The following is a 25,823-nucleotide window of genomic DNA, read 5'->3' on the forward strand; positions in this document are numbered from 1 at the left end:
CCCTGTTACTATAATTAGAGAATACATTTCATGCCTAGCTGGGCAAATCACTTTTTTTGATGGTTTATTATCTGTTTTTCCTAAATAGATAAAAAGAAATTGTAAAATAAAAGGTTCATTTTTCAAAAATGTTGGTGTCTAAATTGTCCTCCAATTCTGCTTCGGTGGGTCAGTCTGACATGCAGAATCTATCATCACAGGTTTTCCGCTGGTAGTATGTGAGGTGCTGGCCTGTATATAAGAAACATAGTTAGAACAAAATCATCTCAATTTAGTATTCAGGATGAGAAAATACTATTTGGATAATTATAATCTGAAATCCCAAAAGATGGGGGCTAACGCTGTCTATTTAGCAAAGCTGATGTGTTGGAGAGGGGCTGAGCTCAGTAGACAGACTGTATGAGTGCAAGCCGCTAATTAGCCAAGTCCCATCAACGGAGCTGTGCAGCGTTGTGTTTTCCCCCCTTCTTGCAACAATTGCGCACACATACTGTACACACACTGTTGTATCCTAACAGTCGTGCACACACACATACATATGTTTATTCATCTGTGCAAACCGGTGCAAACAAGTAATAAAGACTGCTGAATCACATCACGTCTCATTCGTGTAGCTTACAGATCGGTGATATTTCATCATTCTTAAGACTACAATCACAAAAGCTTTTACATAAAACGCTGGAAAAAACGGCACTTACCTACAGACGATTACGTTTGTTATTATAACTTACTCAATATGATTTTAGAGGATCAAAAATACTAATAAATAGGAGAATAAGTACTTGTGGTATCGGCTAGGGCGTAGCTTTACAGCCTTCACACAGATCGCCATTACAGCAGTAGGCCTATGTCTGAACAGGTTAGCAAATGCCTGATAGTTTAAATAGAAAAGACTGCGGAGCTTACAAAATGAAATAAAATGTTACAAAAACATATAAACACCCAACCGATTATTGTTTGGGTTTGAGGCGACATTGATACGGCGAATCTACATGCTACATGCTACAAGCTACGCAGTAGAGATGACTTTATCAGGAAAAACACTGCTAAATAAAAAGGAATGCAAATATTAACATGGAAAAACGTACAGCTTCCAAATTGGATGGTTGGTATTGATCCAGTTTTTAGCTTTAGATTGGAAGAATATCCTCTTTTCACTTGAGGGAAGTTGATAAACATGTCTGAGTTAAAATGTTTAGAACACACAAGCAGACATTTGCTGAGGTGTTCTGGCACATTCCCCTTGAAAATGAAGTCCAGCCACATATTATTCTGTTTTTCCAAGGGATGGCATTGCATGCAGTCCCTTGTCCCGATTTTTGCAGGCAACAACAGCACAACTTTTCACTGCCTACATGCTGGCAAATAACACAGATGCGATTCGGGGAGATTCAGCCTGCCGACAGCCTATATGGCAATGAGAGGTTGGCCCATGGCCTTGGACGTTGCTCACCCTCTCATTCCCATGATAGGTGGAGTGTTTTTAAATATTTGGGTACGAAGGAAAAGAGAGGGTTGTACACTTGTTCCCTGTCACCTGACACACCGGGGACACATATTCATGCATAAAAGACGTACAAAAGTGCATTTTGCATGATAAGTCCCCTTTAACATGCAGAATGTCGTCATTTGCTTTCTGGGGCTTAATCTTTATTAATAGAATTTAAACATTCACAATAATAATTGTAGCGTCCCCGGCTGAATGATGGTCAGACTCTCTAACTGATGGTATCTGTTTATTACACACCCTTGCTTGTATACAATAATTACCAACGTAAGAGCTTGTGCCCTTATCAACCAGGTACTAAAAACAGAATGCAACTATTTAGTATTATGTTAATTTTTTCGTCATCTATCCGTCATGCACTGCTCCGTTGTCCATTGACTTCCGGTAAAAGTTCCTACAAAATAAGAGTCCTGATCTTATTACTATCAAAATAAAAGTGCAAAACGAAAACTTTACCATAAGAAAATGTTGGCATACAAATATAATCACTTCTCTAAAAGGTAACTCATTTTAAATATAGTTAGACATATTAAAGGTAATTTACAATAATTAAAAAAATAATAATATTAATATTAGTAATAGCATATTACAAGAATTGTAACTCGCTTCACAGCAGTTCAATAGACACATTAGTATAACATGACAGGATAAAAGCAATGAAGAGGAGCAGCTACATTTCAACACATGTATCCACGAAGATTAATACATGAAGACTTGTGACTCGGACTTGACTTGGACTCTTCTTGGGTGACTCGGACTTGGACTCGGACTCGAACACAGGTAATGATGACTCGGACTCGAGTCAGACACTCCTTGTTGGGTGACTCGGACTTGGACTCGAACTCGAACTCGAAAACAGGTAATGATGACTCGGACTCGACTCGGACACTCCTTGGGTGACTCGTACTTGGACTCGAATACGACTCTCCCTAGGTGACTCGGACTTGGACTCAAAGAGTGGTGACTCGAGAGTGACTTGGACTCGTGAATTGGTGACTCGACTACAACACTGAGCAGTGCATTGCAAAACATTCAACAACTGCATTCAGAGACAAGATATAATACTGGAAATAGCAATAACATTACAAAGAATATCAAGAGAAGGAAAAATAATTTACTTCATATGGATCCCTGCACACATTGGGGTGGAGGTATATGAGTTAGCAGACAAGTATGCAAAGTTGGCAACAAGGAAAATACAAAGTAGTATGAATGTGAAATATAGTAAGGCTGAAATCAAAACAAAGCATGATACAATCCCAATTCAAAAAGAAATGTCAGGAAGAATGGGACAGAGGAGTTATAGGGCAGACATCTTTATAGTATTCAAAAGAAAGTTGAAGAAACAACAGAAGTAAACAGGAAATATCTAGAATTTAGATTAAAACCGTGCTGATCCACACTCCATTCCAGAAGGTGGCGGTAAATGCAATTTATAGCTGTTTGCCAACCGCCATTAAACCAGAAGACGAAGAAGACGAAGAAGAAAAAGAAGAAGAAGAAGAAGAAGAAGAAGAATTAGCTCAAACGCATATTGTAGTCGTATTACTGAAATGTTTTAGGTTGAAGCTAAACAACAATAATGTCTGCAGTTCCGAGTTTGAGAGAGTTTGTCAACGAGAGACTGACTGCTGCTGCTGAAGAAATATTAGGAGTTTTTGAAAGAACTATCGTCGAGTACGAGGAAGAGATTGATCGTCAGCGCAGACTGTTGAACATCATACCCACAATAAAGTTACACAGGATAGGTGAGTAAATGCCCCCATAAATGTCACAACACTGATGTTCTCGGTGTATAACATAACTGTTAAAATATATACCAGAACTAATGGGGTAGCCTTTGTTTCCAAACGTTTACAGAAGTATTATTTAGTGTGTTGTCTCCTTCCAGAGCTCCTTCAGCAACATGTCTGTAAGGAGGAGGAGGAGGAGGTTCTCTCTGAGCAGCAGCTCTGCATTCAGGAGAACAACTACAGTGTGAACCAAGAGGACCCAGAGAGTGGAGGACCTCCACAGATTAAAGAGGAACAAGAGGAGCTGTGCAGCAGTGAGGAGCAGCTTGTACTGAAGCAGGAGACTGATGACTTTATGTTGACTCCGACTTGTATGGAAAGTGATCACAGTGAAGATCAGACTCTGAACCTGAGCATCAGTGACACTCAGAGTCAAGGCGAGGAAAATCCTCCTGGGCAGTTTCCACTTCAATGCTATGTACCATCAGAAGAAGGGATTGTATACACAAACAGGGACCACCAGCTCCTCTCTCACAACTCTCCACTAGCTGAGAGCCCAGATCAGAAAGTTGGCAAGCATGGAGACTCAGGATCAACTCACGCAGAGCCAGAAGTAAACCAGAGAGATAACATTATTCAAAGTCAAAGCTACAATGTTAACAGCACAACTAAGTCAATATTGCATAAATTAAAATGTGAGATATGTGACAAAGGTTTTAAGTACAAGTCTAAATTGCAGAGTCACATGCGAGTCCACACAGGTGAGAAGCCATATTCTTGCAAAATGTGTGGGAAAGACTTCAGAGGTAAATGTGACTTAACCATCCACCTGAGAGTCCACACAGGTGAGAAGCCCTATTCTTGCAAAATATGTGGGAAAGACTTCAGACGTAAATGTAACTTAACCCTCCACCTGAGAGTCCACTCAGGTGAGAAGCCTTACGATTGCAAGACCTGTGGGAAAGGATTCAATTATATATCCGCATTGAAGAGTCATCTAAGAATCCACACAGGAGAAAAGCCATTTTCTTGCCAAACATGTGGAAAACAATTCAGTCACTTAACATCCTTTACGATTCACAGTAGAACCCACACAGGTGAGAAGCCATATTCCTGTGAAACATGTGGCAAAGGATTCAAATGTAGTAGTGAGTTAAAAGTCCACATAAGAAGCCACACGGGTGAGAAGCCATTTACTTGCCAAACATGTGGAAAAAGATTTAGTTACTGTTCAACAATGACAAGGCATTCAAGAATCCACACAGATGAGAAGCTGTTCATTTGCACAACATGTGGGAGAGTATTCAGACACAACAGTGGTCTGTTAAAACACATGAAAGAAGTCCACACTGAACACACACCTGAGGATCAATATACACAGGAGAAACCATCGAACTAAAACTGCTGTGGGAAAATGTTCACAAACTTCATTACATCCACTTAGCAGAAGTGACATCTCTTTAACCAAATGAAAAAGAGGAAAAAAGTGAGATTTGCATACTTTATCTTTCAATGTTCTCTTCATTTGACATTACTACTTATATTTCTGTTCGCAAACAATATCACTTTTAAATTAGTTTTGCAGAGAGTTCACAGTAGTGACTGTCAAAGCAATGGATGATCTTCAAGGATGTTGGTTTTTGCAAGAAGGTTTATTTATGAAGCAGATTTGAATAATTTTTTAAAGGGCAAGCAGGGGCCTGTACTACGAAGCTGGTTCAACCTAACCTGGATATGTTTGAGTTAGCCGGTTGGCCTAATCCAAAACATACGCGCTCTCGCTAAACGGTAATACGACGCTGGTTATCAAGTGGATCGCTCAAGCCAGCCGTGCCCTATCTAGTTAGGTGCGCGTTCACATGAAAGGGGTGGTATCTGGAGCATTCGACCAATCACAAACATGGAGAAGCGTACTGACAGCGCAGCGTCATACTTCCTGAATGAAAAGTCAGCTATAATATTAGACATATGAAGAAGTTAAACTTTAAACATCCATGACTTAAACACTTTATCCAGGATAAAAGCCACATAGCTGAACCTGCAAGGTGAATACAGCTGGCAAAAGAAAAAGTGTTTGAATGCGCACATTAACAGGTTTATGATATCACTGCCCCGTCTAAGACACGATCTAACTTTAATTACATTTGTCTCGAGTGTTTCGTCAACTTAATGTGTTGCTTAAAATAATACTTCTGCATACAGTATGTGACACTGTGAGTGTTGCACGGCCAGATACGGCTCAGCTGACTCAGATAAGGAGATATATGATACATTATGAAGTGATATGCCGCGGACTGTAGGCTACTTAATGTTACTCTGATCCGGTTACTTATGTTGTGGCAGATATTTAAGTAAGCTTTCTTAACGCTAATGTTATAATAGTCAGATTGCTCTGAAGATGGGAGGTGATATTCTATTAATGTTCACGTTCACACAGTCGGTGATTTTTGCCGGCCGTCTTTCCTGCAACGGCAGCTTTTCTGTATTTCCTTTCTCCTGTAATATGACTTGATCGCTTTAAACTCCGCACACTGAGCTTTGATTGGTCAGCAGGCAGTGCTTTCACTGAGTTGAGCTCTTAGCCTGCAACCTAACCTGGTCCCGACCAGGTTAGCCGCTAAGCATAAGTTACCATGGAGATCTAGCCTGCTAAAAAGAGAACCAGCTTCGTAGGACCGGAAAGCCGGAGTTTTCCCTGAATTTAGCCGGCTAAACGAAAATCCTGCTTCGTAGTATACCCCCCAGGACTTGTGCAACTAAAACATAGAGGGGTTTACACTAACACAATTATAAAAACAATGGATTACATATTGTCTTTACAGGTTGGACTGAAAAGTTATGCTTTTGTAATGTAATTGCTGGTGTTTTGAAAGTGGTTGTGGTGGGATTGACTTTCCTCTTGCATTTTGAATCAAAAAGATTTGAGTGAGGTTTGCCGTGTTTTGATAGTAATTGTACATCGAAAAAAAATTGCATTTTGAAATGTAGTAATTTTTGGTTTAGAGCAGATCATTAATTGTTTCTTATTGTGTAGATGGGTTGCAACGTTAACTTTTTACATGAAGTAATCTAAATAGCCTATAGCAGAACACAAAAAAAGTGTAAAATCGAATGGACTAAATAAGAAATTTGAAAAACATAAAAAAAACACAAGTAGATTGAACACATTTGATAGAACAGAACAGCTGCATTGAATATGTGCAGGGCTCCACCAATCCGTCCTCTGTGCATACCATACAGACACTTTGCTCTGGCAACTGTGGAGGGACAGATATCAAATGATTAGTATACTGGGATTGTAAAGACAAAGTGCAGTACCATTACATAGTGAGACAATTTCGATTTAGTTCTTGTGTGTTTTTTACATGAACTAATTCGTAGAAGTCCAAATAGCATGCAATTGCACCCAATACTGCAGCAAGTTACCTTTCTATGGACATAGTAACACATTTGATTGGTGTGAATTTGGCAAAACAGGAATAAAGATGGTAAACAGGAAGAGGCTGGACAGTTCTTAGACAAACAATGTCTCATGTGGCTTGGGAGAAGGACTCTCAATCGTGTACAACCTGTTGTGCCTTGGAAGCCTTTACTTGTGAGTTTATCACCTTTTTTCTTTGTTTAGAATGACATTACATGTTAAACTTATGTTTGAAATAAATGGCAAACTGTAAGCCATTTAAAGGTGGGGTAGGTAAGTTTGAGAAACCGGCTCGAGATACACTTTTTGTTATATTCCATGGAATGCTCTTAACATCCCGATAGCAATGAATATCTTAAGTGCTTTGACAAAACAACCATGAAAAATGTCATCCAAGACAGCTTTTATGTGCGCAGCTCCACTTGCTTGGAACAATCTTCAGCAAGAATTGAAACTGAGCAATCTCATTCCTCTGCATGTTTTTAAAGCTAGGCTAAATGAAATGCTTGCTGATACAATGGGCACTTGTAAATGTCTATAACTATGTATCCTGTACATATAATGTATAATGTCCTTTATTGTTTCATGTGGAACCTATATGCTGCAGGTCTCCCTTGAAAAAGAGATCTATGATCTCAATGGGACCAATCTGGTTAAATAAAGGTTTGAAATTAAATGAAAATCTGTGGAAGCCGTAGTACTGTAAAAAGTACGACCAATCATTTTAGCCGGCCCGGCTAAAATAACTGGATGGCCTACCTGCCTGTCAGCCTTCCATCTGTGCACAAACTTATTTCGTGCCCTCATTGGTTATGTGCGCGTTGGTGTGTGTTGGAGCAGGGGTTCTGAAAGGAAGTGGCAGATTTTTTTCCGGCTGTGTATTTTCAAATTTCTCCAAAATTACCTACCCCACCTTTAAGTGCTAAAGTTAACATGGAAATCAATCATGTGCGTAGAAGCTACTGTGAGCAGTTAAGATGTATTTGTGCTTTATACTTGAAGCAAATTGTAAAATTGTAAAGATTTCAGTAAACTGTCGAAACCAAACTCTCGTGACTCTCCTTCTGCCATATTTGTTATGCTATCTGCCAACATTTGTGTAGACAGAACACGCATTAGGGACAGCATACAAGTGCTTTATCTCTAAAAGAAGTGTGTACAAATAAAACATAACATCATATTAGCAAAACTGAATTCGACTGACTGACAGTAGGTACAACCATAGCATTGGCTCCAAATGTGACGACCAAATATCAGTGTTGTAAAGTAACTAAGTACATTTACTCAGGCACTACTTGAGTACAATTTTGAGGGACTTGTACCTCACTTGAGTATTTTTATATTAAGCTACTTTATACTTTACTTCACTATATTTTTTACAAATATTGTTTCTAGCTACTTGACAGGGATGGATTTACAATACAGAATATAAATAAACCAATACATCATGATGTATTATCTTAGGTTAAGCTACCCAGCAGTGAGTAATTTAAATACTCCCCACCTTTACCAAGTGCAACATTGACATTAATTCATTAAAACTAATTATACGAAAATGGGCCATACTGGAAAATAAGTATTTTTACTTCTTGCACTAGAAGGTATATTTTAATGCCATTACTTTTTTAAAATTACTTTTACTTGACTACAATTTTGAATGCAGGACTTGTAACAGTACTTTTTCAATGTAGTATTGCTACTTGAACTAAAGTAAATTATCAGAGTACTTCTTACACATCTGCCAAAGAGTGGAATTCTCGCTGAGAAAATTAATACAAACAGTAGTTTCGATAATTTGTGACATTTACATTCTCCGACAGTACGCGAAGGCATCATAAACCCCTCCCCTTGGTGTCCGGGCGGGAAGTTCAGATGTGTTTTGGTTTTGATTCAATGTTGCACACATCCAGACGCTCTGGTTAGCTTATTCTACCACAAATATCACTTTTAACGGAATTTTAACTGGTAAGTGTGGGTTTATATGAATGGGATATCTAATTTACGACGGAATAAGACCATGGTTTATGTAATAGGTAAACTAAAGCCAGCTGAAATGTACGAGTTGTTCATTGTTAAACTACGTTTTTCAGACCTTTGACGTTAGCTGTAGGTTCATTTAAGCGTTTAAGTGACATTATAGATGAGTAACTTACTCAGAGTAAGGCGTTATATGAGATGACAGCAGTTATCATTGAGCTACCTGTTTCCATTTATCTTTATTTCAGTGACTACAGGACAGCAGTCATGAGCAGTAACGCCGGGGAGAGGAGCAGCTCTGCTCCCAGGTGCTTCGGACAGGTGCGTAGCTGCAGGGGCGGATCATGGGCACAGACATCTCACTGACAACCTTTCATAGTTTTTTTTGTCACTTTGTAGTTTCTTTGGTATTTTTGTAGTCATTTTGTGCCTCTGTCATTATTTTTGCCACTTTTTTAGTATTCGCCGTGAGCAGAGGTGGGAAGTAACTAAGTACGTTTCATTTACTCAAGTACTTGGGTACCATTTTCAGATACTTGCCCTTTACTTGAGTATTTAAATATTATGTGACTTTGTACTCTACTACTTCACTACAATTCAGACATAAATATGGTAATTTTACTCCACTACATGTATTTCATATATTTAGTTGCTTTGCAGATTAGGATTAATGATATTAAATATCATCAGCACTTAAAGGTGGGGTAGGTAATTTTGGAGTGCGCTAGAATTTGAAAATACACAGCTGGAAAAAATCTGCCACTTCCTTACAGTGCCCCGCCTCCTACATGCGCGTGCACATGACCAATGAGGGCATGAGATAAGTTTGTGCACAGATGGAAGGCTGACAGGCAGGTAGGCCATCCAGTTATTTTAGCCGGGCCGGCTAAAATGATTGGTCGTGCTTTTTACAGTATTACGGCTTCCACAGATGACATTTTTGTATGGATTTTTTGTCAAAGCACTTAAGATATTCATTGCTATCGGGATGTTAAGAGCATTCCATGGAATATAACAAAAAGTGTATCTCGCGCCGGTTTCTCAAACTTACCTACCCCACCTTTAAATAAGACTAGTTACACCTGGAGTAATTTCACAAGAAGCTACCCTGCAGTATACAAAGTAAATAACTAGCTGCACCTTTTTCAGCTTTGATAACATATTAATGCATAAATAATTATAATCAAAACAGTTAATATATATTATTCTGAAATGGACCAATCTGCAGAAGGAGTACTTCTTCAGTTCTCTTCTAGGAAGTTTAAAGGTTTGTTTGGATTTGAACAGCTATTGACCTTAAAAACTGGTTGTGAGAAACGTACCCCATTTTGTAACACACTGCTCCAAACCATTTCCAAAATATTGTTAAATGTATCAGCTCAATAGATGAAATCAATTTGAATGCAGTTTAACGACATTTGGTCAGGGTTTTAATCAATCATTAATAATCATCAATAAGGGTTAAGGGCCCACCCTTTTATGAAGTCATGGTCTGTATGATTGTGTTCTTTGTTTGTGTTTGTGTGTTGTCAGTTGACCTACACAGCTGAGGAGCACCAGGCGGTGGACAGAGCTCTGCGGCAGAAGCTGGGCCCCGAGTACATCAGCTCCAGGATGGCTGGAGGAGGACAGAAGGCGAGTGAAGTGTTTCCCACAGATTACAGGGACATTCTCCCTGGAGTAACTAAGGGCTAAGTGCCTTACTCAAGGGCACACTAGTGGTGGTGTTCCTGGCGGGATTTGAACTCACAGCCTTTCGATCTTCAGCCCACCTCACTATCCATTAGACCAATCACTACCCTCTCAAATGGAAATATGTGTTTACATAAATGGTGACCACACCGTTTGAGACCCACTGAGAACTTAGACTAAGTTAACTATCTAAACACTCAGAGAGTCCTTTACCTGAGCTGAGGTTATCCCGAGCTTGAATGACACATAGAGACCAATCAAGGGCTTTGATTAATGATCTGTATGACAGTGGCCATGTCGGCAGGCCACATCATGTGGACTGCCAGTCACCCTGTGTGAGGCAGGCCACTTAACAGGCGAGATCAGAGCAAGGGAGCGAGGCATCATTGTCCACAAGTTAATCGATCGCAGATGGCGTCGTGGTCATGGACGAATAAAAAAAAAACCTAAATGGGTCGCGAAATATACTTGGGCTGCCGTTAATATACCTGGGCGGCCCGCCCACGTATAGTCTATGTGTGGGAAACCCTGGAGTGTCTGTTCTCTGCACAGCTGTGAAGCCAATTGAAGTTAAATGTCAGGCTGGGTTATGAATAACATGATTATGGCTCAAATGTGTTGTTATTGCTAATATATTTTACATTACATGTACTTTTACATTACATGTACTTGTTACTAAACGCTTTTATCCAAAGCGATTTACATACTCAATACTGTGGGCAATCCCGACAGGAGCAATTTGGGGTGAAGTGTCTTGCCCAGGGACACAACGACATGCTGACTGCAGTGGGGTTTGAACCTGTGACACCCTGATCCCAACAGCAACGCACAACCCACTGCGCCACATACCTCCTTTTATGTCTTTTTTTAAGGATAGGATTTTCTAAAGTGGAAACGAATTTGAGGAAATGTTTTCTTTTTCCATAACACACTTGCCTTTATCGAAAGTTTTTCTATGACATGCTATGATATGTTTGTGACATATTACTTTTCTATGACATATACAATGACTTTTAAATAATTTCATTTCATTTCAAACCTTTATTTATACAGATAAAACCCATTTTTCAAGGGAGACCTGCTCAAGTAGTTCCACATGAAACATAAAAGCATCAACAGAACAACAAAAGGACATCATCCAGCATCATTTACATAATTATCCACATAAACCGGTACCAATAGCTTCCGATTGAGTAGCATCCAACCGAGCTTTAAAAACATTTAGTGGCACCAGATTGTTCAGTTTCCATTTAATTTGCAGACTATTCCAAGACAGAGGAGCTGCGCATCTAAAAGCTGTCTTCCCTAAGACAGTCCTAGCAGTTGGCACATTTAATAAAACTACAGCATTCGATCTCAGGCATTAGCCACTTACAATTCTCCGTGAGATCAGGGAGCAGATATAAGATGGAAGTTTCCCTAACATGGCTTTGTATATAAAAATGTACCAGTGACTGAGCCTCCGTACAGTTAGTGAAAGCAAACCAGCCCTTGCATACAGGGTACAGTGATGGGTTAATGCTTTACAGTTTGTCACAAATCTCAGAGCACTGTGATACGCAGCATCTAACTTGACCAGGCAATTGGCAGGTGCATTCATATAGACCAGATCCCCATAGTCCAGCACAGGTAAAAAGGTCACAGTGACTAGCCTTTTCCTGGCCTCAAGCGAGAAACAGGACTTGTTCCTGTAGAAGAACCCTAGCCTAACCCTCAGTGTTTTTAGCAGGTTATTGACATGAAGTTTAAAAGTGAGACAATCATCAAGCCAGATACCAAGGTATTTGTAACAGGCAACAATTTCAAGTTTTGTTCCTTGCCTAGTTACAATATCTAAAACAGGCTCTGGTGTCTTTTTTGCTTTTGAAAAGAGTATTACCTTGGTTTTATCCACATTTAAAAGAAGCTTTAATTCAGAGAGCTGAGTCTGAATAGTGTTAAAAACAGCCTGTAATTTAACAACAGCCTCTTTAATGGAGGGACCTGCACAGTACATCACAGTATCATCCGCATAAAAATGTAAAGTAGCTTCATCCACATTATCACCTACGCTGTTAATATATATGGAGAATAAAAGTGGTCCTAAAACAGAACCTTGTGGTACACCATTAGAAATGTTTAACCACTCAGAAGACAGTCCATCAAAATGAACACATTGGGACCTTTCAGAGAGGTAGTTCACAAACCACCCACTGCATGGCTGGATATGCCAATACTGAGTAGCCTCTGCTTTAAGATGCGATGATCAACGGTGTCAAACGCTTTGGAAAGGTCAATAAACAGAGCTGCACAACTCTGCTTATTATCTAAAATACTAGTAATGTCATTCACCACTTTCATTGTGGCAGTGATGGTGCTGTGTTTCTTTCTGAATCCTGACTGATGTTTAGACAGGATATCATTTATAGATAAAAACTCCTTTACTTGTTCACTCACAAGTCGTTCGAGCACCTTCGCCAGAACTGACAATTTAGAGATTGGCCTATAGTTATTTAAAATAGTTGCCTCCCCTCCTTTCAGTAAAGGCAAGACATAAGCAGACTTCCATACTTTTGGAATTGCATTTGTGCTGAGGGAGAGGTTAAAAAGAGAAGTAAGAGGTGGAGCAATACAATCTGCAGCTATCTTTTAAAAAGAAAGGTTCTAAATTGTCCGGGCCAGCCAGTTTCCTAGGATCTAACTTGGATAATGCTTCATGAACAATACCAATAGTTAAAGGAGTAAAACTGAAAGGGTTTTCCAGACCACATTGTTCAGAGTCAAGGATTGGAGCGTTCACAGAAGCAGAAGTACAGTCAGTGACAGAATCAAACATAGAGCCACAAGACACAAAATGCTCATTAAAGCAATTTAGCATAGTAGCCCTGTCTGATATAGAGCCAGATGCTGTGGTGAGGCACGGAGGTAGCTCATTTGGGATATCACCAGTGGAAATCGATTTTATGGCTTTCCAAAATTTCCTGGGATTATTCAGGTTTTCTGTGGTAACCGACAAATAGTACTTTGATTTAGCACTTTTTATTTGAGATGTGAAGCTATTTCTTAGCTGCCTAAAACTCAGCCATTCTACCTCTGAGCCTGATTTCCTAGCCTGTGCCCAGGCATTATTTCTCTCATGAAGGAGACTGGACAGATTAGCAGAAAACCAGGGATTGTTTCGTCCCTTCACTCTAAATTTACGCAGAGGTGCATGTCTATCTATAATTTTCATAAAACCAAGATAAAAATAAGACCATGCGGATTCCACATCAGCACACAGATTGATTTTACCCCAATCAAAATCAAACCGATCATGTAAAAAACCCTGCTCCAAGTGTTTTTTGTCTCTCTTTGTGATGATACGTGGTTTAACCTTTTGGACCTTATGAAATGAAATTCTCAAGTTATTTACCAGAAAAAAACGAATAAATAAAACCTCTCTCTCTCTCTCTCTGGACGGGACCTCCAGGTTTGCTACATTGAAGGGCACCGTGTGATCGGCCTGGCCAATGAGATGTTTGGATACAACGGGTGGTCTCACTCCATCTCTCAGCAGAATGTCGGTACGCCGCAGGGAGCTTCTGGTCTCAGCAGAGGATGCTTTAAACCATTTCCACACGGTCAAACTAATGAAACACTTCTGATTTACAGACTTTATAGACATCATCAACGGGAAGTTTTACGTCGGAGTCAGTGCTTTTATCAAGGTGATGCTGAAGGTTAGAGAAGGAACATTTTACTAAATATATTTGAATTGTTTTACTTTTCCATAATAGATTGTCTGATCCAGATAGTTGTATTTACATTTCACATTATGTTTACTTTCTTCCTGCATGCTGTCCAGAAAAGTTTTAAGTGTCCACGTGTTTTCCTCCAGGACGGTGCGTTTCATGAAGATGTGGGGTATGGAGTCAGTGAAGGTCTGAAGTCCAAAGCGCTGTCGCTGGAAAAGGCCAGGAAGGAAGCTGTCACGGATGGCATGAAGAGAGCACTGAAGTACTGCCACTTCTCCATTTCTAAATGATAATAAAAAATAATTTAGAACATTTTATCGGTCTGAATTTTCTTAACTTATTTGTGTTTTTGTTGGGTTCATATTTAGATGCTTTGGTAATGCTCTTGGAAACTGCATCCTGAATAAAGAATACCTCATGGCCATTAACAAGATCCCCAAAAAGGTCAGATATCATCGCTGAGCATTTTTTTTTTTTTTATCTTCAAAAAGTCCTGAATGTTTGTTTCCTCTGCTTAAAGCCTCCTCCTCCTCTAGACCCGGCCAAGACCAAGCGCATCGAGGGGGAGCCCTCTGTGGAGAAAGCCCGCTTCTCCAGTCTGGTGTGGGAGGAAAAGATTGCACCTGCGATGAGCAACGGCAGAGATGTGCTGGAGCCCAAAGTCCTCAACCAGAACCAGCACTACTCCGAGGTCCACACCCCGACTGTCCCTGCTGGCAGGAGGAGTGAGGTCATGGACGCCAGGTAACAGCAGTGGGTCTAGTTTCAGTTTTTATTTTCACTGCTTCTATTGGTGTGCATCCAAATGTGCGTCCCATCCAATCTGTCTCCTCCGTTTGTTTTCTAAGACCTTCCATGGACTCGATGGACGGTGGCGGGTCAGAATCGCACACAGACCCCAAACAGCTGAGAAAGCTCCGACAGCAGCAGCTTCAAGAGAAGTTCAGGAGAGAGATGGAGAAGAAGCTGCAGCTGATACCAGATCAAGCTAAGTTTGAGGATTCAGAGCTCGCTATTGGACGGGGACCCAGCACAGGTGAAGGTTTGATGATTACTGATTTAAGATGTCAGATGTTTTACCTGAAAACAGAAGGATTCTACTTTTTCTATTCTACAGATGGAAGAGGAAGCTGTCACAGTTTAATAAACATAAAAATAATTAAATATCAAACTGTCTTGAAACTTCTGCAATGAGCGTCATGTGACTTAAATACTTACATTTGTATGCTCTGATTTGGAAGCCATGCTGGTACAGTAAATGAAGATAAAAACATAATCATTTGCAGTGCAGTTGCATCATCGAATCATAAACATGTGGGTGGCATTATGACATCATTTCAGGTTTAAGACGGCTGGTTAAAAATATTATAATTCTTAACTCTAAGGATTATAGGTGTTGTTGGTGTTTTTATTGAATAGTATCCATCCTTCCAGGTCACCATGGTGTTCCAGCCTTCAGTGAGACCTCAGCAGGACTCATGAAGCCCGGTGGGGGGGGGGAACATCTAGCAGGTGCAGTGCTCCACCACCAGAGGGCACACCATGCTCACAGTGTGGGAAGGGGGTCTCACTACAGCTGTTTGTCCTCCCACAGATGATCCTGCGCTCTGGGACTTCACTCTGGATGCCATCGATGGACTGGATGTCCCTGCAGACGACCCTCATCCCAAAGGTCTCCGGCCCACCACGCCCTCAAGTCACAAGATGCACACCCGCAGTAAGACCCCTCAGGGGGCCCCGGACAGGGCCCCTTCGTACAGCGGAGCACAGGACCCGGCTCAGTGTCAGGCGGGGCCAGGTGAGGCTTCATGAGACGAGTCTACTGCTGAATGTCCCAGAACCGAGCATGGAGATGCATTTAGTCTTTTAGCTTTGTAGATCTAAAATACACTTGGAGGTCTGTCCCAACACTGAATTTTTTTTATATCGGGGTTAAACACTTTTGCCAAGGTCATTTTGAGACTTAAGTCTTCTTCCGCACTTGCATGTTAATTTAACTAGCTTCTCTTTTACAAATAGTTGTATTGTTAATGCTTATGTAAAGCACTTTGGATTGCCTTTGTGTCTGAAGTGTTAAATCAACTGAACTTAATTTGAAACTTACAGGTGAAGCCCTCAGTCCATACAGACGGGGACAGTACATGAAGAAACGCCGACTCGACACGTTCTGATGCTCCGGTGATCTTCATCACCACTTGTAAAATGTATTTAACTCTTTTGTTTTAATATTTATTTCAGTGTTTTCATTGAATTTTAATTGTATCTATTTCTGATATTTGGATATATGTTATCTGGTTTTGTAAGAAAATAAAAAAATAACCACAGAAGTCAATTAACTGAATTCAATTAATATTTATATAAATAGACCAAACAAGCCCACATTTCGTAGCGTTGTCTTTGAATGATGCTTAGTTTATCGTACATATTTATAGAGAAGTGTTATATTATAAATGTGATTTTCTTTTTTATATAAAAAAAAAGTGACCACGGTTTAGAAACATTATTCCAATGAGCATGACAAGTTTTTATTTGATAGTATTTTTATTTGTTTTTACATTTTGTACAATGTGAAAAACATACACAAAACAAACACTGAATCACAGGAAGTCCGTTAGGAGGAAATAAAGACAAATATGACTGCGTGCCAGTACCTTAGAGGTGGGATAATTACTGATTGTAGCAGAGGGACTATAAGAGCTTTGTTGTGACCTTGTGCTGTACAGTTGTAAGATGAAACACCAGTAAAGCCGGCATGCAGAAATCATTTAGCGATTGTTTAATATTAAAGGTGTGCCTGTGATATTGGTGAATGGCAATCGGACAGATCGACTCAGGAAGGCAAAGAATAATAAAAAAAAAACGATCTCTAATATTCCAATATCAAAAACATTGAAGTCGGTAACAACCCCTCATCAGCATGCAAATGTTTCCATTACCCCTCAGTCCCTTTAAACATTGCATATTCTGCATTGCAGTAACTTATTTTTTCTCTAGAGAAGTTTAACTATTCATCCAATCTACGAGCAGGAGAAAGGGTCACAATGACAGCATGGCACTCGTGAGGTGCAGAGACAAACGTTTAGCCAGCATGAAAACGTTTAAACCTTTATACAACTCGCCCGCCGACTGAACAAGTGCTTCTATGAAACGGTTTAATGATGATAAACCCACAAAAACAAATGTCAGCCAAATCCATGTACGCATGAGCCAAATATAAATACACAGCTGATCACACAACACAAAGGGAAGTGTAGCCGGAGCAGAAACGCTTCCACTCTGCTCTTTGTTCTGCAGTCCTGTGGGGTCTACACTTTCAGAGTGTTACATCCTCTGACAGGCAGGAGCCACCTGTGGTGTTTACATCGTGTACAGGTTAACTTTCTCTGCCGTCCAATCACAGCTACAGCAATAGATGAATCTGGAACTTGTCATTAGTGAGGATGCAAGGCACTAAAGTGTTCCTCATGTTTACAGGTAGTAGAGCATGTGCATGTAGAGTGGGTCACCACAAGCATGCTCTACGTGAAAGCATTTCCCTCACATTAACATATGTACAATAAAATAGGGGATAAAAAAAAAGGGATGGGGGGGGGCAGGGCAGTCATAGAGAGAAGAGCTTAATAAACGGCAGGATTACTCCTGCGTGATGAGTAGGATACCAATGACAACAACCCTGCAATTGCACTTTTTATATTCCTTTAACTACATGTTGTTTAACAACCTTTAATAATAATTACAGTGAAACAACATCAAAATCTGATGAATACAGGTCCATAAAGAACATTTGTTTTTATTAAATATACGCATACAAAAACAGACCACAGAAAGAGAGAACCCCAGACAATTGTGATTTGAGACGTGACGGCTAAATGTTATGAGCAGACATATTTAATGCAGCATGACTTCATCGATGCGCTGTGCACCATCTGTGTAAACAACTGGGAGAGACTAAAAGCTTCCACAAATACTTTTGAAATCAACCAAAATCTTTTTTTTTCTACGATATATATGATAAGCAGATAATGAACTGCTCATATCTGCCAAACTAATGCTGTTTAATGTGTCATCTTGGATTCTAATTTCCTTCTTGTGTAAAACAAGACAAAAAAAAATAAAAAACACCCTGCAAACAACCTCAACCCGATTGTGATTTTCAGCAGCATCACCTCTCAAGTTTCACACTGCGAATGGTGGTGAACACCAGGACAATGCCTTTAGTAGTGGACGATCCACTGTTTATATGTCAGACGTGAAGAATAAACTGGTATAATAAATCTGAATGGATGACAACTCATATCACAATGTCACCAGACTCACAGGAACATAAATATGCTAAATGTGGAATCATAACCCAGTGAAGAAATATCTATGTACAAAGTCAATGTCTAAATGTGTTGGGGATTAAGGCCACAGTTACAAGGGACAGCTCATCTACTCTTTGCCATTATTGCATTTTACTTAATAGTTCATAGGGATGTATTCAAACTGCAACCCTATCCTTTACTCTCCTGCCTCACTTTCCAGAACTTTCTCCTCCCAGCTCAACCTGTCACACTTTGCTAATCCATCTGGATGTCCCTCTGTTATCTCCCACTTTCTGTACACTCCCCCCTATATCTCTCTGAAACAACTTAACATGTTATCACAAGCCTGTCAACCAGGGTTCATATTTAGTCCGGTGTGTGTCTGTACGTGTGTCTAAGTGTTGTTTTACTGTCTTCAGCCCCAGTGCGGCTTTAAGTCAGGACCAGTAGGACGTGACCCACAATCCCTCCTTCCTCCTCATCCTCCTCATCCTCCTCCTCCTCCTCATCCTCTTCACAGGAATGAAAACATTGCAACGTCTGCTCTCAAAAGACATCTTTGGCTGCAGTTGGTTTCATCACCAGACACAAACCAACGGCTCGTCACAGCTCAGTTCCACAGCTGATGGACAGGCTAGGTGTGAGACTGCTGTGTATTGCACTCTTCCTCTGAATCTAAAGACAGATTTCGCTCTGCCTGAGAGGACATGAACCACACAGGTCCACTCTATTACAGAAAAAAAAACCATCATAATAAAAGTTGAAATAAAAATAAAAAGCACAATATCCAGCCGGCCAACCAGCCTGCTGCACAAAGAGCTAGTGGTTCTCGTTCACGACTGTCTGCCCTGTGGGGGGCTTCCACTGGGCTACGTGGGCCTCAGGTTGGACCCTCCGGGGCCCACTGGGTTCTGGGGGGCTGCTGTCGTTCCCATGTGGTATCCTGGGTGCAGGGACACCGAGGCTGTGGTGGGCGGCTGGTACTGCGTGAGTGGCTGTGCGGGGTTAAGCATGCTGACCTGGGACGTGCCTGTGGGTCCTGCCCACTGAGCGGCACTGTACGGGGCTGAGGTGTATCCAAAGCCCTGCGCGCTGGGGCCCAGAGAGCCTTTCCGAGGGGCCATGTGGACAGAGGGAACGGCTGGGTTGGGGAGGTGAGTGGACGCGGTGGTCGTGGTGGTAGAAGGTGTGGGAAGCGTTGGGCACAGGTAGCCTGGAGCGGAGAATTTACGGCCCTGGTTGACCGGAGGGATGATCTGTAATAGTGAGAAAAGTCTGTGTTACCTATTTTATCTCAGCAACAACATAACATGGGTGCAACATCTTCTAAAGTATCACATTCAAGGACTTTCCAGTTCAAGCACTGCAGTGTGAGAACCCAATTTAGGCTTAATTACTTTGACAACACAGACTTTTTATGATGACAACCAGCATGTGACCATAGCACTCTAGAAGCCGGTCACGAGTGAAACACAACTACAGGATACACATATGTAGACATCGTAAAGTAGACTATTTCCTAACTTACTTTAAGTAAAAAATATATATAAAGAACTTTTTGTTTTCGAACATTTTTCTGCTTTTCTTTCAATGACCAATGTCCTTTATGTGAACCCCCAAAGACCCATATGAACCATGACATCATATCTTATAATGATGGATTGAAACATTAGAATAAAGTAGTGAATGCCTACATCGTGTCCCAGAGGTGCCGCTGCTCCAGCTTTAGGACCTCTCTTGCACTGAGACAGGCTGATGGCGTCCCTCGCCCAGTTATCCACCAGCTGGTGCAGGTCATCCGTGAAGGTGCCCTTGCCCTTCTGGGTTTGAGAGGAAGAGGATCCAACCGTCTGGGTCAGAGTCAGAGAAGCAGAGTGGTTTTGGCAGGGGCCTGAACCATTTGTTGAGCCGCTCCCACTTGATGCTGTTAAACAAGAAGAGAGGTGAGATTTCATCTAGAAAATCAATTCAAGTAGCTCTCTGTGAACAAACCAAGTGCTTTCACTTACCTGTGGAGCAACTGCTGAGGCTGGGCATGGATGGAGAGGTTCTGAGCTGCTTTATGGACGCCGCCGCATTAGCTGCTTGAGAGGCCTCTGCTGCCGTCTCCGAGGCCTCTGTTGCCGAGGCTGAACTTTGCTTCGGAGGGGACCCTGAACTGTGATGACTCGGAGCAGAGGCTGTGAACATACAAGCATGATCCACAGAGGCATGTCAATATTTACCCAGGAACAGAGCAGTTTAACAGCCTCAGTGACTGATTGCTGGACAGACATCAAAGTGAGTATAACAGTTGACTGTCCTGACCTGAGTGCACGGGGCTGGGCTGTCCACTACCGCGAGACGATTTGTGGCTTCTGCTCTTGAGCCGCCGTCGACCTCCAGCCATGGCCACAGCAGGGGAGAAGACTGAAGAAGGAGCAGGTTTCCCCATCTTTGTGAACAGGGCTTCCACCTCCTCTTTCTGACGACTCTGCAATATCTGGATCTCCGTCATGTGTCTGTGAGCCAAAGAACACAGTCATGTTCAAATATTTGTATTGAGCTGTGAAAAACTCAAATACAGACAGACTTCTGCATTAAGTGTGTAAGAGGAAATAATGGTAGTTTGAAGTATCATTGTGTACTTGTGACATACTTTTCTCTGAGACGGCTTATTTCTTTGTGCAGAGCTTCATCCTCTTTCTCAGAGTCATCGTCATTGTCACTGCTGTAGTGGGTGTGTGAGTGTTGAGGATCAGACGTTGACGATGAGGGACCGTTCTGCAGACTGGAGCCTGCAGCTGGAGCGGGGGTGACTGGGAGAAAACAAAGACATAACAAATTTAAAAAAGGTAGAATATGTTGACCTGGGAGCTCACATGATTTAAAAATGAACCCTAAACATCTGTAATCTGTGCACAGGAAGAACATTCGTTTTGTTAAATGTTCATCCAAGGATTATCATCTGATGTTGTTTAAACATAATGGATGTTTAAATTCAGTAGCTGGATAAGTCTACTGAGCTTGCAAATGCTATCAAAGCTCTGAATAGTAATTCCCACTGCGTCCTCCGCCAATAGCATACGTTTAAGAGTGCTTTGCTTTTTATCAAGCCATCTCAGAGGACATCACACAACTTATATCATATTCAATTATCAAAGGGGACTAAAGGATAGCTGTGATAATAATTTATAAAACCCTTATTATGGTTCATTAAGCTAGCTCAGGGGAAGTGTTAGCATTGAGATGGACTTTTCAGAACATATGAAGCATCAGTTTTGTACTTAGTCAAGTATCATATAGAAGGACACTGTTTGATATAAGTCCTGTGCAAGGAGGGAGTTACAATACTCCAGGAGAGCTACTTTCAAAAAATAAAACAAGACGGGGGCTACCTTTTACTCCTCTTTGTTTTGTTTTTTGCAGCATATTTAGCACATTTTAACACTGTTGTATGCTTACCTTTAACCTTCGGGCGCTGTTTGGGTCTGTGGGACCCGTTTTCAGTGTTTACTAAAAGAAAATGTATGCAATCTAATTATTTTAACCTGCTTTATTTGGGGGTGGACCTCACATCCTCTAGGGGGGTCCGGGAGCATTGGGACTAGTGCTATCTTTAGAACATGCCCTGCGGGCGACTCACGTTGCCCCTGCGAGCAACCAAGTGCCCGCGGGCACCGTGTTGGCTACCCTGTATCAAAGCTAGCTGAATTTGAAGCTGGTATGTACCTGTGACTGAAAAACGTCCCACTTTGGAGCCAGTGGTTGTCCCAGTCGTGGCGTTGGTGCTTGTAGACACCTGGAAGCGGCCAATGGTAGTGGGCTGACTGGCAGTGGGCTGACTGGCAGCATCAGCGGAGAGAGGAGAGGCTTGATTTCCAGAGTCAGTTTCACAAACCCCTCTGGACAGAGCGGATGACCGGTGGAGGGTATTTTCTGGACTAGAGGGCGAGGAGGAAGAGGAAGAAGAAGAGGTAGAGGACGGCGTGAGGGAAGAAGAGGAAACAATGCTGGACGAACCATCAGTAGCAAGAGACACCTGGAGAAGAGGAGAGGGAAACATTTGAGTATACCGAGCACAAGGTTTAGCCGTTTTAAACTGAACTGACCAGATACTTTTAAAGCCGTGACTGAAACGTACCTGGAAGCGCCCCAGAGTGAAAGCTGCTGCTGGAGCCTGCGCTCTGCTGCCTCCCTGAACGGTCTCTGGGCTCAGAGCTCTCCTCAACTGGGCGTCTAAATTACCCAGGGGTTTCTGAGACTGTGGAGACAAACAAACGGGGTATAAGGGACCATCTAAGTATTACATATGTACATCTACACTACAAAAGCCTGATAGTAGAACAGGTAGTGCAAATGAAACAAATTTAACTTCACCTGATTTGGTCCAGGAAATGGAGGTACAAGTTCAGATGGAGGTGCAGCAGCTTGGTCAAAACCAGTAGGTAAAGTCTTTCAAATAAAACAAAAAAGGAAATTAGTCAAACTGTTTTTGTTGTTGCAATAAGCAGCATTTTAGATACATTCTTGTATGCTGCAGTTTTCACTTACATGTGCCCTTGACTTAGTTGGAGGGGTATGTCCTGCTGGGGTAATACCCTGTCCCGGGGTGGTGGTCAGGCCCAGGACACTCTGCCCTCCAGAGGAGAGGGGGAGGTTTGAAGGGGGCACCAGGGCGGCGCCGGGGGGAGGGGAAGCAGTCCCAGTGGGAGGAGAAGAGGTGCCGGTGTTCTGATCCACTGACGCAGAGCTCTGATCTTTGAAGAGGGACCGGAGCTTTTTATCCAGCGCCTGGATATCATCTCTGCCAGCCGTTTTGTTCTGGAGATCAGCTCCCTCTGGCTCCACGGGCTGAGCTGGACCAGGCACCGGGGTGGGGGGAGGGGGCTGAGCAGAAACAGGGACGGGCTGACACTGTGATGTAGGGATGGACGAATTCACAGGCTGGGAGGACGATGCAGCGCCGTTAAAAGGCTGCTGCTCTGAAGCAGGGACAGAGACAGGACTACTGGATGAAACACTGGCGATAGACGGGGCCGAGGCGCTGCTCGGGGGCCCGGGGCCTGCAGGGACGGAGGTCTGCACTGATGGAGGGGAGATGCTGGAAGGTGTGGGGGGGATATTGGCAGCTGGTGGAAGCTGTGGGGGGGCTGCTTCATGGGCTGACTGAGCATGGGGACTGGGATCACTGGTGACGGGGGCGGGGCTTTGGGACTGAGTGACTGCAGGTGGAGGGGAAACCCTCCCAGTTGGGGGGGGTGGTGAGGATGTTGCAGTGGATGTCAGAGGCAGAGCTACAGCCTCTGAAGGAGCGAGGCTAGTGTTAGAGTGGGGGCCGGGTCCTGCCTCAGGGGCCGGGACAGGGCCTGCTTCCTGCTCAGAGGGATCCAGGGTGCTGCCTCTCTCCAGACGAGCCTGCTTCATTATGCTGAAAGCCTGCTGCAAAGTCCCAGAAGGAGCGGACAGAGACAGGCCCAGAGAGGGAGCTAGAAAAGAAATGTCAAGTATATTCATATTTTTCAAAAAACATTTATCTGCCAAGGTTTTGTTTTCAGTTAGGGTATAACACTAACAGCGCCTTGCCACTTTTTCTTTTAATCAGTATTTTCATGCAGTGTCAAACATTTTACAGTTAAAACCAAACAGTGGGGACAGTTTGATTCTACAAAGAATGAACGTTCTCTCACCCGGTTCATCTCCAAAGGAGGTATTAGACGAAGTACCGCCAAAAAACTGTTCTCTAAGACGAGACTCGGGCACTGGGCTGACTATGAACCTCCGACCTGCCGAATGCACCACCTGCGCTGTCGTCATGGGGGAAATGCCTGAGAGGAATTTAAAGAGAGGAAGATTGTAAGACAGGAGTTGGACTTCATTAAAATAAATAATTACAGTATTTCTGGCTCAATGGAGTTTACCTGGCAGCATAGGAATAGACAGCTCAGGCTGTTTTTGGAGATCAATCATCTGCAAAGAGATAAAAGCATACATTTCAATTGTCAGGTTCAGCAGGATTACATTTTAAATTCTTCAAAATGTATATTTGGCTAACAAGGTGATGTGAAGTAAAGAAATACCTGAGGGAAGCCTTCCTTCATGCCCTCTCCTTTCTCATCGGCCATTTCTATGACTTCACGGACCTGCTCAACGAAGGACTCTCGCTCATTCTCCAAAATAAATTCACTCTCAACCTGAAACAAAAAGCAAAAGAAGTTCAACTAAAATGACCAAAACTACTATACGGAGAGAACATTAAAAAAATTGGTGTAAAATGTGTTGGTTGATGCAGTAAATATTTAACATTAGTTGTATGTGTCCTTTTTCACTAGCTAACGAGTGGATTTTCTTCCTCAGTTACAAATTCAAGGGATACTCTATCTAATGGGTATTACAATTTTAAATAATATATTTATTGTAACAAACACAATCTGAAAGTTAAAATGTTTTGTCTACCATGATCTGTGCAATCTCCTCCGGGTTATCACCATCAAGGTCGAATTTAAAGGTCACCATCTTCCTGTTGTGTGTTTCCAGCTGGCACTCAGCTACTCTGTCTCCCACATTTGAGATCTGCAAAACATTTGTCCAGGTTAACACAGTTTGAATGACAAAGACCATAAGACAGGATTTAAATGAACTCATCAGTTCAGATACATACACTGAGAACATTTAGCTTGGCCTTCCCAGTCTTCTCATGGCGGGAGCGGCTGCGTACTGATCGCCGCTGGTGACGCTTCAGTGAGCGGCCCTCATGGCGGCCTCCTGATGTAGAGCCTCCCTCATTGCCATCACTAAGACCTGAAGCTGCATCCGAAAGGCAACTGAAGGAGAAATGGATCTGTTAGAGAGAGAACAGACACAATGTGCGGTGCTGGTGAAACCTTTGACAATAACATTCTCCTCACCTTTCTACAGATGGAGGCACCAGAGCAGAGGATCCTGGCTCCACTGGGGCTGGCTGAGCAACACTCACAGGGGCCTGAAACACAGAAGACTGTTATTAATCAAACACTTCATGTCAAAAGCAAATATCAACACAAGTCCCATTGCTTGTGCATTACTCTATTTTAGGACCATAAACCCATGATCATTTTTATATAATTTAAATTCATTCCATTGTTATTTTGGTCATTTATGGTGATAAACTATCCACATGAAAGGGATCATGGAAACCAGACCATCCACGAGGTGGAGCAGTTGAACCGGACGAAACGTGTCTGGGTACAACAAGCGACGCCATTATTCAGCTCTCAGGCACTGTGTAAATATTGCTGTGTAATGGAGTTTTCATTTCCTTCAGAATGTGGCCATTTTTCTCTGCTGTGCTTATATGGATATTAATAACGTTTAAACAAGGTACTGCTGTTCTATTAATTACTACTCCAGCCCTGTAGGTAATTCAAATACTGCGCTTTCTGTGATACAATGTCTAATATTTATTACAGGCAGACACATCTACTGGGGTTACTGATTTCATGGAGGATTTATAGCTTC

At 42.0% G+C, this 25,823-nt stretch overlaps 3 protein-coding genes across 7 annotated transcripts in view; 2 read left to right on the forward strand and 1 right to left on the reverse strand.

The window, feature by feature from the left end:
* The window catches only part of rad52 (RAD52 homolog, DNA repair protein), a 35,620-nt gene extending 19,235 nt beyond the window's left edge, over nt 1–16,385 (forward strand). The window contains exons 1-12 of one of the 5 annotated variants that reach the window (XM_034084251.2): nt 8,524–8,626; nt 8,887–8,959; nt 10,172–10,273; nt 13,779–13,872; nt 13,961–14,016; nt 14,187–14,305; nt 14,412–14,487; nt 14,564–14,787; nt 14,892–15,085; nt 15,478–15,555; nt 15,638–15,841; nt 16,150–16,385. In XM_034084251.2, coding sequence (XP_033940142.1) covers nt 8,906–8,959; nt 10,172–10,273; nt 13,779–13,872; nt 13,961–14,016; nt 14,187–14,305; nt 14,412–14,487; nt 14,564–14,787; nt 14,892–15,085; nt 15,478–15,555; nt 15,638–15,841; nt 16,150–16,214 — 1,266 coding nt within the window. In that variant the 5' untranslated portion in view covers nt 8,524–8,626; nt 8,887–8,905 and the 3' untranslated portion in view covers nt 16,215–16,385. Of the gene's footprint in view, nt 1–8,523; nt 8,627–8,886; nt 8,960–10,171; nt 10,274–13,778; nt 13,873–13,960; nt 14,029–14,186; nt 14,306–14,411; nt 14,488–14,563; nt 14,788–14,891; nt 15,086–15,477; nt 15,556–15,637; nt 15,842–16,149 lie in introns of those variants that run through there. The other 4 variants (XM_034084248.1, XM_034084250.1, XM_034084249.2 and 1 more) reach the window with 4 other exon arrangements.
* On the forward strand, nt 2,604–7,708 carry LOC117447531 (zinc finger protein OZF-like). Its single transcript, XM_034084243.2, has 2 exons — nt 2,604–3,255; nt 3,399–7,708. The coding sequence occupies exons 1-2, from the start codon at nt 3,090–3,092 to the stop codon at nt 4,637–4,639; spliced, it is 1,407 nt and encodes a 468-aa protein (XP_033940134.1). The 5' UTR covers nt 2,604–3,089; the 3' UTR covers nt 4,640–7,708.
* A 1,413-nt stretch (nt 16,386–17,798) lies between the features above and the next one.
* Nucleotides 17,799–25,823, reverse strand: part of LOC117448333 (serine/threonine-protein kinase WNK1-like) — a 28,610-nt gene continuing 20,585 nt past the window's right edge. Inside the window, exons 14-28 of the mRNA XM_034085588.2 lie at nt 25,235–25,308; nt 24,988–25,150; nt 24,783–24,899; nt 24,407–24,520; nt 24,248–24,296; nt 24,017–24,154; nt 22,881–23,815; nt 22,707–22,781; nt 22,471–22,590; nt 22,059–22,368; nt 20,986–21,145; nt 20,655–20,848; nt 20,357–20,527; nt 20,042–20,271; nt 17,799–19,603 (exon numbers count right to left, since the gene is read on the reverse strand). Of these exons, the coding sequence (XP_033941479.1) occupies nt 19,217–19,603; nt 20,042–20,271; nt 20,357–20,527; nt 20,655–20,848; nt 20,986–21,145; nt 22,059–22,368; nt 22,471–22,590; nt 22,707–22,781; nt 22,881–23,815; nt 24,017–24,154; nt 24,248–24,296; nt 24,407–24,520; nt 24,783–24,899; nt 24,988–25,150; nt 25,235–25,308 (3,237 nt within the window). The 3' untranslated portion in view covers nt 17,799–19,216. The remainder of the gene's footprint in view (nt 19,604–20,041; nt 20,272–20,356; nt 20,528–20,654; nt 20,849–20,985; nt 21,146–22,058; nt 22,369–22,470; nt 22,591–22,706; nt 22,782–22,880; nt 23,816–24,016; nt 24,155–24,247; nt 24,297–24,406; nt 24,521–24,782; nt 24,900–24,987; nt 25,151–25,234; nt 25,309–25,823) is intronic.

This window comes from Pseudochaenichthys georgianus, chromosome 6 (genome assembly GCF_902827115.2).
Source record: "Pseudochaenichthys georgianus chromosome 6, fPseGeo1.2, whole genome shotgun sequence".
NCBI lineage: Eukaryota > Metazoa > Chordata > Actinopteri > Perciformes > Channichthyidae > Pseudochaenichthys > Pseudochaenichthys georgianus.